Consider the following 15,385-nt stretch of genomic DNA (forward strand, 5'->3'; position numbering starts at 1 on the left):
GAGGGGTCAAAGCATTCAGGGAGGAATACTCCTGTTATACTCTTAGCCTGCTTGAGAAAGTGAGGAAGATTTAAAGTTTCTTCGCACTTGGGACGATCGTTGACATTCAACTGACTTGTAAGCATTCGTATTAACACCTGCGGCGCGCACAGCTTCCTCGGCACACATCAGATTCTCCACCACTCCCGGACATCTCGGCATTGAGTCAAGTGATATGGTTTTGGGACCTGACTTGGCGCGGGAAGAAGCGACCGCAGGCTTTTCGAAAGTTCCTTGCAGCCCAAGGTTGGGCTCGCGGTGAGTCGGTGGCGTGCCATTTCAAAAAAATACGAATGCAATGTTGCGCGCCGGTGAGTTAGTATTTCCCCGCACTCGAGGAATCAGCGTTCAGGGCGAATGTCTGGTTTCCCTTGTCTTGGCCGCTGCGCCATGAGGGGAAGATCATGCAGGATTCAGCCTAGTGCTACTACGCCGTGTTGGTTGGTTGGGTCGTCCGATGGCATAGGAGGACAGAGGACCGTCGCAAATAAGCCCAAGAAGCCCTTAGTCTTGCACTATGTAGGTTGGTACAATGGGCAGCACGTGGAGTTGTTCGACGGGTGGCACAAAAGTGCTGCATGATGTGGTCATCTGGAGAGGGGGAAATGGCTGGCCACAAGACCTCAGGACGGTTGATCTTGTCTATTCTCGAATGTCGAGCAGAAAGGGCCGTAAGCTTATCTACCTAGTTTAGGCTGACACCTGTGGCCGACGACGTTGAATGGGACTGCGGAAAAGGAGAAGCGGTGCGGATACTGTATGCCCGTCTGAAAATTCCAATCCCTGACCGACCATTCCCTTGTTCCCTATCCCCAAAGATCCCATCCTGAGGAGGTGCAGCCGCTACATGAGAGGGATCTGGAGCATCATGCTGGTTTAGTTCTTGGGACGAAGGAGTGATCGACAGGTTCTCTCGACTAGAAGAACGCCAAAATCGTCCGGTTCTCGTGGCGAGCTGTCACCACTTGCCAGATTACAAGGGATCAAAAGACTTTGTCCACTTCTCCTCATCCATCTATCTCGAGCTAGCCCAAGTCATCGGACATCTGCATCTCAACAGGCACGACACCATCCGAGAGTCTTGCCTTTCCTCCACTTTTCTCGCTGATGCGGGGAGCGGTAGATTCAGTGAGCATACCCGACTGGCTCTCCTTTCTCTCCTCGTCGCGGGAGGGGCTGAACCTTGTTTAATCCCCGGACCATGCATGCGGGGGGATGGCTTGCTCGAGATCGACGGCAAATGTCTTATTTTCCCACTTTTCCTCCATCGGCCTGGGCCCAGATGGGCGTGGGTAAAGTGGAAACTATCCAGGTGATCCTTCCTTTTGTTTCAAGCGATCCAATGGTCTTGTTGATACTGAACTGATCATTGCCATCCGCGGCGTACTTATGATTTTCACGTGGATACATGTCTTTGGGCATGTCCCGGGTGTTGACGGAATAGCGGTCATGACCGTCTGGCCCCATGATGAGCTTGGGAGCAAGTCGACCAAGATACGTGACACTGGCATACACTCGCAAATTGAATGATGGAACCATGCCCATGCCGGATACATCTTCACTCCATCGCTGCAACCTAACATCCCCGCACGTTTCTCAGTGGTTGCCCAACCTGGATTTCTTGTCGTTTTTGACCGTCGATCCAGGTGCAGTACGGATGAACATGTGTGGTCCATTTGACAGAGTTACTGTACACCAAGGTGCCGTGGAGATCACGCAAACGATCTTGGTCAGAAGGCGCACATAGTTGGTGTTGGGTCTTGTGAGCAATCGCAATTCTTTGCGGCTTCTGGCTTCGTCGTCGAATTCGTGTTTCCCAGTCTTATATCGGTTATCTAGTCATTACATGGATGTCTGTGATGATAGTTTCTCAGGGTTATGGCTTGAACCAAATCGATGGCGATTCTTTTCCCTGCCTCTTCGATCCAAATCGCCCCGAATCGCTTCTTGTGCCCTTTAGACTTGGAATAAAGTAAGACAGGAATATGGTCATTCGTACACAGTCTCTTGGCAATGACCCAATTCTACAGTCAGCCTCGTGCGAGCAGCAATTTCTGCGAACAGACGCAGCGCGCCTCACTTTCGCAATCTTGACCGTCTGATTGTACCGAATGCTTCGTCTGAACACATGTACCTACCCGAAACGTGGATGTGGATGCATTAGTCCACCCTTTATCAGAAAGTTTCGGATCACCAGGATGGGAACATCGCGAAACACCAATCATGAATCAAGCTAACGAGCGAGCTTGTGGCCGTGAGGGCAATCGCCTGTCTCAAATTGAAACTGGCACCAACTCTAAAGTTTCCTGGGCCTGTCATCAATTTGCGGTCGAAACTGAGGGAAAAGCCTGTCGCCGCCATCTTCAGTTCTCGTGCGGTCCGGAGGTACGATGTGGCTTTCTTATGACAACTGAGGGTCATTCGGAAGCGCGAGGCATACTAAATTTTCCCACAGACTTTGTGCATTTAAATGTATCTGTATCACGTTCGAAATTTCGAGTCCCAGGACAAAAATAATGCCTAGAAGTATAGAGAATAAGTTATCAAAGAGATCATCAATTTATAACGACGTTCTATTGACCCGCTCTCGTCAAGGGCTAATTGAATATCCTACTACTGTGTATCCAGATTTGAACTAAAAAGATCATCAGCGCGAAAGTAACCCTATCCGACGGAGTTATGATAGATTTGTTTCAGTAGGTTGTATGGCTCGGCCTCATGTCTGCAATTTTTGCTTCCTTGCTAAGGACAGAAAGCGCCGGTGTTGCCTCTGACTTCACTCAGATTCGAGCTCATTGTAAATAAGTGATGGACAATCGTAGAATCAAATGTATGCGGTGTGTATCTCCGTGTTGATTTCCTCACCCACAGTCCTTCGACGGGAGCACTCACCATGGCCGAAGCAGGCTCTTCCCAACTTTCTCAATGCTAGAAACCTGAGATTGGCTCATCTCACGCGCTTAAAATCTTGAATAATGTGATAAAGATCATCAGAGTGATAATCTGAACCACTAATTCAAATCATTTGCGATTTTATTGAGCTCTGGCTTGGATTGAGAATGCAATTTCGCTCAGCATCGCAACATCTAAACGCCTGCGAGAGAGGCACGCGTGCCTGTTTGTTACTTTACCTTATGTGACATGTACTGTGTGGAATTTCTATTATTCGTAATTGATATGATCGCGGCTTTCCAAGATGCGGATATTGTGTTCTGTTGAGACTGTTTTCAAGAGCTCCAATGTCTACTTTCATTACGAAGTGCGGCGCTCTGCACAAATTCCTACTGGTGAGCAAATTCCATGACGCGTTTGATATGGCCCCAAGATACGCGACCTTCTTTTACTGAACTACCTTAGGCCTATCTTTGCGGCTTGGTCAATAGAGTGACATTACAAGATAAGCAATGTGCATAGATGCAATGCTCCAGATAAGAGCTCACTCTGCATTGGTTATCTGCACAAGCACATCTCGTATTACCCCGCGGTCCTGAGAGTGAGGCACAACAAATACCGATAATTCGTCTCTCAAGTTACAGTGCTGCGGCTTCTCAGGGCACAATTGACCGATCCGGTGGCATTGCAGACGAAATTCAGCTATCTATTGTCGATATGAAGCAGTTTCGGGAGACTTATGACAGGGATAACGGGGATGTTGGTTATCACAACGATACTACTCGGCCCGTGGTGTATGACGACCTCGACCCCTTTGGACATGAAGAAAATCATCAGGTGCGTCTAGTCTTCAGAGTCCCAAAGAAGAAGGCCAGAATGTTGTTGGATTGACAACAGACTGCAGATCAAATACAAGACGATGTCCTGGAAGCTTGTCGCGGTGCTCATGATAGCCGAAATCGTAAGCAACGGCATGCTGTCCTTACCATCGTCCTTGGCGGTCGTCGGCATAGTCCCAGGAGTGATTCTCATCGTCTTTCTCGGCATATTCGCGACCTACACATCATGGCTTCTTGTGCAGTTCAAACTACGGCACCCAGAGGTCCACTCCATGGGCGACGCTGGCCAGATCCTCTTCGGGCGGCCGGGGAGGGAACTCCTCGCCTTCGGGACCATCGTCTTCGCCGTCTTCGCTACGGGCGGGCAGCTGCTGGCGGGACAGATCGCCCTCGCGACACTGAGCGATAATAAACTGTGCCTGATGCTCTACACCGGCATCTTTGCCATCCCGACCCTGCTCTTCAGCTTCCCGCGCACAATGGACCAGCTTTCCTGGCTCTGTATCCCTGCCGTCCTCTCGATCCTCGTCGCCGGCATCGTAGGCATGGTCGGCGCCGGCGTCCACCCGGCACCCGGCCGGCAGGTCAGCGTCGCCGTGTCGTCCGACTTTTACACGGCCTTCATCGCCATCACCAACCCTGTCTTTGCGTACGCGGGCCACTTTATGTTCTTCATCCTCATGTCGGAGATGCGACGGCCGCAGGAGGCGATGAAGGCGGCGTACACCCTCCAGGGCTTCGCGACAACGTTTTACGCCGTCTTTGCGGTCGTGAGCTACGTCTACCTCGGCAGCGAGGTGGCTTCGCCGGCGTTCAGCAGCCTGGAACCGAGATGGGCCAAGGCGGCGTACGGGATCGCGATACCCAATTTCTTACTTGCCGGGTCGCTCTATGCGCACACGGCGGCGAAGCTGGTGTTTGTACGGATTTTCAGAAAGAGTCATCACCTGCATAGCCACACGGCGGTCGGGTGGGGGACGTGGGCGGTTCTGGTGGTGCTCATGAATGGCGCGGCGTTCGTGCTCGCGGTGGGCGTGCCGATTTTCAACTACCTCATCGGCATCGCGGCGAGCTTGTTCGCAGCGTGGTATACGTATGGCATCGCGGGCGCGTTCTGGCTGCACGATAACTACCACGACTATGATGGGTGGAGGCAATGGGCGCGGAAGTGGTTTCAAGCCGCGGCGGCGGTGCTCACGTTTGCCGTTGGTGGCTTCATTTGTGTTGCTGGGACGTATGTTACGGTGAAGGGCATTGTGGAGGCATATGAGTCTGGTGCAGTGGGGGAGCCTTTCAGCTGCTAGGCTTGAGGCTTGTTACTGAGGAAGCCATGCGAAATTGAGCCATTGATGCGATCGTAAAGGGAATGCCATAGAGAAATCCAAAGTCTGCCCAAAATTCCTCTGTTCCCAAGGCCATGATAGGGGACATCGATGTCTTGGATATCGCGACCCGGAACCCTCTCTGAGGCTGTACCCGCCGATCAGCAACATGTTCAGGACACAAAGAAAGTAGAAGACTGGGCACTTGGATTTGACAGGAATAGAATCGAGTTGTAACGGAAACAGCCACACAGCCTGCGGTCCGTTGGCGGGAACCGTTGGTAATCGTGTCCATACAGTCCATATTGTGTAATTCCACGCGAGCCAGGGCTGCATCCGGTCATATCTCTCGTAACGGATGTACTCCCAACCGTATTGCTCAGCCACATGACGCCAACTGCAGCATACGCTGATTGGACATTGCTAGCAGCATGTGAAGCGGAATACTGTGACTGCGTTGGCGGCTGGCCAGGGGAGTGAGCTGACAGAAGATTCTATTCAAGTGTCCCTGAAGCGGAGACGAAGGACAAGGGTCTCCCTGAATGACGTCAAGCTCGGTGTTGGAGACCGCATTTGTTCCGTTCCATGCTCTCCTCCCCCGGCTCCCCTCATATGCACCATGCTCCCTTTAGTCTCACTCTAATTCGTAGTCTGACATATCATCCCTGAGCTGTGGCCGCTTGCAAAGGTGTGGTGGTGTGTGCCATCCGTTGATTAATTCTCATAAACCTCCATCGAATCAGACGAGACACGCGATCAACCAAGCACCAGGACGCCGTCGGGCAGGGCTTCAATCCCCTGTGTTTCACTAGTTCCAGTCTTGGCATCTCGATGGAACCGACTCTCAATCCTCGATTCTATGCCCAGAAAGAAGACGCCCAGCGTCGCATTCATACAGCGTCCGGGTTGCCAAGATGGCCTGCCGATGATGACTGGTGAAGTCATCGCGGCCAATTGCACCCAAGTGGGCACCCAATCGCCGCGAGCGCGCCAACGCGGTTGGTTCCTGGATTGGATCCATCACCGACCGGCCTTCCAACCCTTCCAAGTTTTGGCTGGCGTGCTCTTCTCCCCGTTGCGCCGGCGCCAGCCACGATCCGCTCCCCACCTCTTCGCTTGTAGAGACGTCTTTGATGGAAACGGTATGATAGTGTGGCGTTCTCGTTGAGGCTTTCAGTTCGTCCACGACTCACAGCCCACACCGGACGGCCACACCCCCCCCCCCCCCCCCCCCCCCCTTGGAGAGGCGTCCTTGGTGGAAACGGTATGATAGGGTGGGGTTCCCGTTGGGGCTTTCAGTTCGTCCACGCCTCACAGCCCACACCGGGCCGCCACACCCCCCCCCCCCCTCCCTATGCCTCCTTGGGCCCGGCAGCTGTCTATCCAGCGTCCATCGTTCTCACTGTACCGTCGGTTGAATCTGCGGTGTTACTTTTGGCGCTACCTATTCATGGCAGAGGATGAAAGCTCATCCCCGCGTTTTCGATTTCTTGGATTTAGGGCCAGGCCTAAAGTCGCCTTAGCCAGGGATCCAACTTCTAGAATGAGATGGGGAACCACCACGTCTCTTTTCTCCCCCTGGCGTGGATTCTGATTCTTATTCTTTTTCTTCTTTAGACTTAAACGTCAATGTTTCTTATCCATATTCTCACAGGGCCGCCACGAACCCCCAGGTCCATATTATCAATCTCAAAAGCGGCCTTCATCTTCCAATTCTGTCACTTTTGTCATCTATTGCCCAAATAGTAGTAATCTTCTCTCCCAGACCTCAGTCTCTGTCCCTGCGAAAGGAGTGAGCTCACAGGCCCTGCCATCCCTCTCCTGTGATTGCGGGCGATGTGACAACCCCTACCACCCAACTGCAGGTGGCGACATCATAGTGTGCCTCGAACCGTCCAACCGCCATCCGCACGTCAGAGCCTCCCCGTCACTATCTTGCATCCCTGACGGAACAGCCGTTTTGGTTGCCACGCCCTCTCCGGCTCTCACGATGTCCTTTGTAAACCTCTCCCGCCCCCCTCTCGACCATCGCCCCCCTCTCGACCATCGCCCTCATAGCGATACACACGTCCGACCCAAGTTCAATTCGCAAAACACATCTGACCGTCTAAGAGAAGGGTCAGGTCTGCGACCCAAGCCGTATCCAATGGTCAGCAACATCAAAAAGGGCAGGAAATCGGTTTTCAAGGAGCTGGGACTGGACGACGACTTCAGCGACGATTGCAGCTCGCCCGTCGCTGAGAGTTTTCAACAGTCCTGCGGCCGACAGGAATCGATGGCCGGCGAGAAGGAATTTGGAGATGTGCCTGGGCGGGGGGAATCGAAACGCTACGGCACTTCCAACGATGACGAAGACGATGTAGAAGATGACGGCGATGGGGACCGCAGACGTTCCGAGACTGACCAGCGCGAGACGGCGGCCGAGTCCAGACAGCCGAGCTCAAGTCAAGCTGTGAAGCTGTCTTGGTACAGCAAGCTCTCCCAAGGTTATCGACGGCCGAGGATCAAGACGGTCTCTAGCGCACCACCGCCAACGATCTCCAGTCTGCAGCGGCTCGGCATGATTGCCATGCTCATCGCGGTCATCATTCCGGCATTCAGTTATAACAATGGTCGCCAGAAAATTGAGAGCGGGGCGGTCGCTGGTGTTATACGGCCCCGAGCAACGTCGCCGACGAACGTTTGTCTGAGATGGGCTCAGCAGGGTGAGTTTTAGCAGAAAATGGATGAACGACTCTGCTAATGGTGACCAGCGGCTTTACTTAACGGGACCCTTTACATGTACGGAGGTCAATCCAAGACGGAGGCTTCGCAAACCGTCAACACTTGGAGTACGACCTGCAAACCCCTCGATTGAGGCTTAGAAAAGAATCTGACGTGCGTGTATAGACAATGACTTCCTCACACTCGACCTGAAAAGGTCATGGGACACGAAATCGCCCTCTATGAAGGGTATGACGATACCCAATGGCCCTCCCGCAGTCGCAAACGGCTACTTGTGGCACGACTACGACTATCTCTACCTCTACGGCGGTCAATTCGCGGACAACGACGGCGCAGAAGGCACGTATGCCACGGTTGCTCCCATGTCAATCTGGCGATACTCCGTCAAGGACAGCTCCTGGCTCGAATTCAGCGACCCCCGCACATCGGCCGGAAACTACTCAACTGCGGCCAACACCCCCGTTCAACGCTCCGCCGAGGGCGCCGGCATATCAGTGCCCGAGCTCGGGCTGAGCTGGTACTTTGGCGGCCACCTCGACTGGCTGACCACCGCGGGCTGGTCGACTCAGACTCCGAGGGTGTACCTCAAGAGTCTGTTGGAGTTCACTCACCCTGGGTTCCTAAACACCGGGGTCGACGCCCTTCGGGCTGCCGGCGCTGCCGACGGCGGGGTCTTTCGCAACGTCACCGAGGGCGGATTGCAGGAAACCGACGCGTTCCCGGAACGAGCTGACGGTGTCTTGGTTTTTGTGCCCGGGTGGGGTGCCAGAGGCGTGTTGGTCGGCATGGCGGGAGGTTCCGACAAGACGTTTGTCGACGACCTCGGCACCCTTGACGTCTACGATATCGCCACGTCCGAGTGGTATCATCAGAGGACGACGGGCGACACCCCATCCGTCCGCGTCAACCCATGCGCCGCTATCGCGAGCGCCCCGGACGCCTCGAGCTTCCAGATCTATTTCTTCGGCGGCCAGAATCTGCAGCCCTTTGTAAGTTTGGACTACGATTACGGGAGACACTCTTGGTGGCTAATCTTCGATGCAGGGCAACCAGACACAGTACAACGACATGTACATCCTTTCCATCCCCGCCTTCGCCTGGATCAAAGTCGACGCAACCGACGGCGTCCCCGCCCCCCGCGCCGGCCACACCTGCACCATGCGCGACGGCCAAATCATCGTAGCCGGCGGCTACCTTGGCTCCGACGCCGGCTGCGAATCTCCTGGCGTCTTCGTCTTCGACGCGAGCAACCTACAGTGGAACAGCGGCTTTGTGTCCGGTGCCCACGCGGCGGACTTCAGCTCCGAAAACTCCGTCCTGGCCGGGTCCTACGGCTACAAGGTCCCCGGCAAAGTCCAGAGCGTCATCGGCGGCAGCTCCGAGGGCGGGGCCACCGCCACGACACCCGCGGCCGGTCCGGCTACGGGTGGGCCGTTCAAGACGGGTACGCCGCCCGTTTTTACCGTCACACAGGGTGGCGCAACGGCTACTGTTACGGGCGTGGGACCTACGAGCACGGCTGCGGGCCCAGCGCCGACAAAGGAGGATGGAGGCGGAACGAACCCTGGTCTCATCGCGGCGGGCGTCATTGCCGGTATACTGGGTGCGCTGGCCGCGTACCTCGGCTTCTGCGCGTGGTTGTACCGTCGCCAGGTCGCCGCCTACAAGCAGCACCTGTCGCAGGTGAACCGGTACTCGGGTGCCAGCTCCACGCACTTTGGGGCGGCGGGCTTCTTTGGCGGGAATCGCGGCGAGGAGAGGAGGGAGCGCGGTCACCGCCGTGATACCAGTACCGTCAGTGACGAATCCTTTTCGTGGGTCGGCACCGGCGTTGAACCCAAATGGATGACGGACGATCCGGCCCCGGGCTTTGGATCCGGCGGCATGGCCAGCGGTAGCGGCGCCGCCGGCGGTCTGAAGCGGAAGAGCGAGGACGTGAGGACGTTCAAGAGCGGGCCGAGTGGGAATGATCCGCGCACGAGCTCGAGCAGGCGCGACAACACGGATAACGAGAGCGTTTCTAGCACGGAGCAGCTGCTAGATGGGCAGGAGCCGAGTTTCTTCTCGGTCGTCATGGGGCCTAGACGGGCTTTGCGGGTTGTCAACAGCACCGAGTAATGAAATCTGACATGAAAATAATATCTGGAGAGACAGAGGGGGGGGGGCGAGCGGGATAAGCACACACACGAGGATACACGACTTTTTCCTGTATTTACACACACACAAGTCCAAGAGGGAGGGGGAAAGGGGGAGGTAACCCGCAATCGCTAGATACCCTTCTCATCATGTACACGCTTTTTTTCTCGTTGAACTTTTCATATCAAAAATGAGAAAACCTTGACACCAACGTCTCCATCCAGGTCGCAAGGTTGCCCTCGGGAGTCGGTGTTTCCTTGACCGCCTCTCCAGAAACCTGCGGAAACGATCGTCGTCCCGTCTTTTTCCAATTGACTTTGGCCCGTATGTCTTGGGTTTGTGGAACGTGCTCGCCGCCACCTTTTGAATTGAGTTGATGGGTTTCAGACCAGCGCATGCAGAGACAGACGGATGCATGGCCATCTGAGACAAAACCAACGACCATTGGCGGAGAGCAGTACGATTTTCCAAGACAGCTTTGGACAAAAACTCCCAATCAATAGTGAATTAAAGCTTGCACAAACGCACATTAGCCAAGACAACATGGACTCGTCGAATACTTTGGGCCGGACAGAGAGGAGGGACGTGCCGGGTGAGCTCGTACAGCTCGTACAACTCGTACAACTCGTGCCAAGGCACCGAAATTGGGGAAGGAACATGCCAGTTGATTGAGTTAGTAAAAGTATCACCCGCACGGAGTACTCGAGTCGTGTCTCTCCATGTCTCTCCATAGCCATTCCGGATGGCTCTAGCTCGCAGAAAGGCGGCACTCGGTCCTTCAACGCTTGTATACTCGTTCATTCGGAGGCTCGCGGATGAGGGAATTTGCTCGAAATGCTGAAAAAGATATTATACAATTATGTACACGGTGAATTCAAAGTTTGCGATGGAGCCCGCACTAGACCCCAAAGCATCCTGTCATGGAGAAGCTGTGGAGAAGTACGGGCAGCCCGTTGACTCGTCAATTGTTCATGGGCTGGCATCCCTATCAAACCTTGATTCTTGATGCTATTTCTGCGCACCGGTGTGCGCGATCAAGAGAGGTTCTTCCCCCAAACGTGTCTCTACAGACTATCAGGACAAGTAAGAAAACGTCTCGACCAGTCTTTGACTCTTGACGGGTCTTTAGGTAACGCGTTCCTGAAGACCTGTCACATTTCCAATCTCTTGACTCGTACCCACCTGAAAAAAATCGACATGGTCCTTGTGGCGACATCGACAGCATCGCCGTTCCCCTATAAAGGGTTACAACGTCGTCCCGTCACGTCATTGCGTATCCCCAGGGTCCTGACTCAATGTGCCTCCCATCACACCCACATAGCCCTAAACAAAGCAACTCCCGGTAATACCGATGTGCCATAAAGATGAACTCTAAAACGCAGGCAGTCCGCGGCGAGAGAGTCCCACTATTTGGGCCGGCCGAGATCTATACGACTCTGTACCTGGCGCGGCGTTCGGGTTTTCCTGCGCGAACCATCCAACCTACCCCATTCGTCCCAGCCGACGGTGGCTGATTGGCACATCGACACAACCTCAACCACCCACACACACCCCTCACTCACTTTACCTAACGCTAATGTCGCGGGCCGGCCTGTCCCCCACACCAGACGGGCATGCCGTGGTGCCGGCGCCTCTTTTCTTGCGAGGATCAACAGCCGCTAGGCCTCATTCCAGAGCTCTCGCGAACATCGCATCATTCAGCTGCGATGGCACGAATTCCAATCCCTCCACCCGGCGCGCTGGCGGAGGAAGAAGCGTAGGAGGATGGTTCATGTTTGTTTATAATGGGCGGAGGAGAACCACTCCTCCTTCAACATCTCTTTGGATAGCCTCATCAGTACAGTTCAAACACCCGTCGGTACCAAAACCTAGCTCTCGTTCATAGGTTTTCTCTCTTTCCTTGTCGCTCTTTAGCACTCCCCCGCCATGAAGTTCTCTCTCAGCTCCCTCGTACTGTCAGCAGTATCGAGCCTTGTCCTTGCCCTGCCCATCGAAGAGACCCAGATCTACGACGCCATCATCGTCGGCGGTGGGCCGTCTGGTCTCGCCGCCGCGAGTGCCCTCGGCCGTGTGCGCCGTCACACCCTCCTCATCGACTCTGCCGAGTACCGCAACGCGCCCACAAGACACATGCACGATGTCCTCGGCTTTGATGGTGAGTATTCACTGCTCAATGACCATGTCTACCATGTCTGTGTATAGTTACTAAAGCACAACCAGGCGTCACTCCGGCGTGGTATCGCTACTCCGCCCGCAAGCAGATTGCATCCTATGAAACCGTCACCTTGACCAACGGCACAGTCACCAAGATCGGAGGCAGCGATGCCACCGGCTTCGTCGTCACCGCCAACTTCGCCGACAAGTCGACCAAGACCGTGCGTGCGCGCAAGATCGTTCTGGCCACCGGTGTGAAGGACGACCTCCCCGAGACCCCGGGTCTGTGGGAGAACTGGGGCAAGGGTATCTTCTGGGTATGTCTCGCGGGCATCTTGTCTCACGCCACACGTTTGATCCTAACAAAATCCCCCTTCCAGTGCCCCTGGTGCGACGGCTTCGAACACGCAGACCAGGCCCTCGGTCTCTTGTCCAACTCCTTTGACGAATTCCCCTCCCTCGTCCGCGAGATCCTCACCCTCAACACGGACATCATCGCCTTCGCCAACGGCACCGACACCCCAGCCGCCCGCGCCGAGACCGAGGCCAAGAACCCCAAGTTCCAAGAGTACCTCGACATCCACAAGGTCCCCATTGAGAACCGCACCATCACCCGCATCACTCGCCTCAAGGACGGCGCCTACCCGCCCCACGACCCTGCCCTGCCCACCGCGCCCGAGCACGACCTCTTCTCCGTCAGCTTCAGCGAGGGCGAGCCCGTCCAGCGCGCCGCCTTCTTCCTGAGCTACCCGGACGAGCTGCGCAGCAGGATCGGCCCCGAGGCTGGCGTGCAGCTTTGGGGCGGACGCCTCGCTGCTGATGTGTCCAAGGGTTATTTGACAAACGTGCCGGGTATCTACGCCATTGGCGACGCCAACTCGGATAACAGCACAAACGTCCCTCACGCGCTGTACTCGGGCAAGAGAACTGCAGTCTTCCTGCACGGTAAGCTTTATCCAACTCGCTTTCTAGGGGGGCTCTCTGCGATAAATACTAATGATTGCGGCAGTCAAACTCGCAAAGGAGGACCAGGCCAAGGAGACTGGCGTCAATGTCACTGCTTTGAAGAGAGGGTTGGAGATTGAGGAGCGCTCCTTCTGGGATGCCGCGAACGGCAAGCCCACCGACATTCTGTATGCCGGCGAGTACGACCAGTAATTATCGGATATGTGGTACACATATCTCACCAAAAGCATTTGATATTCGTCGCGACAGCGACCTCGGAGCTACATAATAGACATTGTTCGAATTTCCCACCTCATGCATGAATCATCAATGATTCTGTCACTCCGCCTCGTCTTCAATCTCAAGATTGCCCACCCGAAACTTCTTCCCCTTCATATCTGCATAGTCATTGTGATCGTGATAATCCCTCACCCGTTCCCTGACATACTGCAACCCCCTCACCGGCGCAGCCTCCTCCGCGTCTTCCCCGACAAGCCCCAGCCTCTTGAGCAGCGGCGACGGCGCAGGCTTGATATCGACCTCGTCACCGGGCCGCACAAAGTAGAACAACCCCTGCCGGAATAAATGAGCCTGGTCCTCGGGCGGCCGGACGACGCGGTGCGTCGTCGACTTGAGGTACCCCGCGGACCAAAAATCGAGCGTGTCGCCGACGTTGCAGACGATGCCGCCGTCCACGGACGGGACGTAGCGCCACGCGCCGCCCGAGCCCGACGTCTTGATCTGGAGACCTGCGACGTCCTGGCTCCAGAGGAGGGTGAGGGAGCCAAAGTCGGTGTGGGCGCGCGACCAAGTGTTGCCGACTTTGCGGTCGTCGGCGAGGGGCCGCGGGTGGTAGCCCATGTAGCGGAGGTGGTCTTCGCTCGGGGACGCGTAGGCGTGGCGGGAGGAGAAGTAGTCTTCTGGCAACTCGAGGATGATGGAGAAGAGGGTAAAGACTTTGCTTGCGAGGTCGAGGGAACGCTGATGGGTGGCTTGTGTGTGAGCGGGCAGGCTGGTGGGTGCTAAATCAAAGCAGAGACTTGGGCATATTGGGGGGGGGGATATCGTACTCTTGAAAAGTCTTCAATTTCATGCCGAAAAGGTTCGAAGAATGGATGGAATGGTTCGTCTTCGTAGTTTGGGATAAACTTGGCAATGTTGACGGATTCGACGTTGTTGAGCACATCCGTCCCCTGCATTTTCTTATCATGCGCCTAGTGCCTCATAAGTACTCACTTATTCCCTTTGAACGTGTTGTCAAACCGCCAACAGACTTACCGATCTATATCCAAAGTAGTTGCCTTTGGAAAAGTCGCACGTGTTGCCGGGTCTGGCCTTGTCTTCGACGGGAAGGTTGAAGAAGCCTTGGCCAATGTCATATTGGCGCTGCACTTCCTCAGGTGTGAAGCCGGTGTTGACGAGACTGAAGAAGCCGGTTTCGTGGACCTAGCAATCGGGTTAGATCGATTGAAAGTTTTTCCTGGGTGATTTTATCGTCGTACAGCTTGTCGAAGTTCTTCAGCAAGCTGCTTCTTTCCGCCTGGCTGGTCAAACTTGCTAATGTCAATCACAGCGATGTCTGCCCAAGGCAGTTCGTACTTGGTCTTCGCTGGCCGTTGCCATTTGGGCAGAGACGCTGGTTCAGGAGATATGGCTGAAGGCATAATTTCAACACTCAGCTTGTAGTAGTTTTCTTTTTCTTTGGCGAATTGATGCAACTTCTGCTTCCAGCGCAGAGGTTGAAGTCAAATCTCGTGAGGTCATAATTGCCCTTCATAAATACCCCTCCATCTGATGTAAAGCCGTTCGTTTCTTGCCCCGCGCGCCCGCCCACGCCACTCCCGTTGCGCCGCGTCGGAGTGAGATCGCCGGAATTCGAGCACGCCATCTTATCCGGGATGACGAGCCACATTCTCATGCTGGTATTGGGTTCAATTGTCCAATCACCGGCGCGATTCATCATCTCCAAAGATAACTCCCTCTTTCAAGCTGTCTTTATATTCGGTCTATGCCCGAAAATCTTTGATTCCCTCGATTTGCGTATTGAGTGAATCGAACCATGGGGAGAAGCCTCCTCATTAATCTAGGAGGTATTGGTTCCTGGTGACAGTAGGAAAGCATCTGCAGTATCACAAATATCACAATATTTTTCCAAGCCTTACCAGAGAGTCATCTGATTTCGATTTTTCGGCAAAGGTAACAAGGCATTTATTTTCCTTTTGTGTTGAAGGTCACATAACATGCGGGGGTGCCACACGTTTACAGTTTGAGACATGTTGAACTTCCGTCACTTTAAATTGTAATCTCTTAATCATTATCGGTGTGATTGGTTCA

General features: G+C 54.6%; 4 protein-coding genes across 4 annotated transcripts; 3 read left to right on the forward strand and 1 right to left on the reverse strand.

The window, feature by feature from the left end:
- Positions 1–3,648: 3,648 nt before the first annotated feature.
- Positions 3,649–5,074, forward strand: CORC01_06526 (transmembrane amino acid transporter; the record flags this gene model as incomplete). The annotated part of the gene is made up of 2 exons (XM_022618167.1): positions 3,649–3,768; positions 3,836–5,074. The coding sequence occupies 2 exons, from the start codon at positions 3,649–3,651 to the stop codon at positions 5,072–5,074; spliced, it is 1,359 nt and encodes a 452-aa protein (XP_022475309.1).
- Positions 5,075–7,082: 2,008 nt separating this feature from the next.
- CORC01_06527 (kelch domain-containing protein) lies at positions 7,083–9,934 on the forward strand (the record flags this gene model as incomplete). The annotated part of the gene is made up of 4 exons (XM_022618168.1): positions 7,083–7,797; positions 7,846–7,923; positions 7,982–8,805; positions 8,861–9,934. The coding sequence occupies 4 exons, from the start codon at positions 7,083–7,085 to the stop codon at positions 9,932–9,934; spliced, it is 2,691 nt and encodes an 896-aa protein (XP_022475310.1).
- A 1,944-nt stretch (positions 9,935–11,878) lies between these two features.
- Positions 11,879–13,264, forward strand: CORC01_06528 (uncharacterized protein; the record flags this gene model as incomplete). The annotated part of the gene is made up of 4 exons (XM_022618169.1): positions 11,879–12,107; positions 12,173–12,423; positions 12,487–13,051; positions 13,116–13,264. 4 exons carry the CDS (start codon positions 11,879–11,881, stop codon positions 13,262–13,264), a joined length of 1,194 nt encoding a protein of 397 aa, XP_022475311.1.
- Positions 13,265–13,390: 126 nt separating this feature from the next.
- Positions 13,391–14,715, reverse strand: CORC01_06529 (2OG-Fe(II)oxygenase superfamily protein; the record flags this gene model as incomplete). Its single annotated transcript, XM_022618170.1, has 4 exons — positions 13,391–14,032; positions 14,122–14,265; positions 14,330–14,497; positions 14,554–14,715. The coding sequence occupies 4 exons, from the start codon at positions 14,713–14,715 to the stop codon at positions 13,391–13,393; spliced, it is 1,116 nt and encodes a 371-aa protein (XP_022475312.1).
- Positions 14,716–15,385: the final 670 nt, after the last annotated feature.

Source organism: Colletotrichum orchidophilum (genome assembly GCF_001831195.1).
Source record: "Colletotrichum orchidophilum strain IMI 309357 chromosome Unknown Scaffold_49.1, whole genome shotgun sequence".
In the NCBI taxonomy this organism is placed as follows: Eukaryota; Fungi; Ascomycota; class Sordariomycetes; order Glomerellales; family Glomerellaceae; genus Colletotrichum; species Colletotrichum orchidophilum.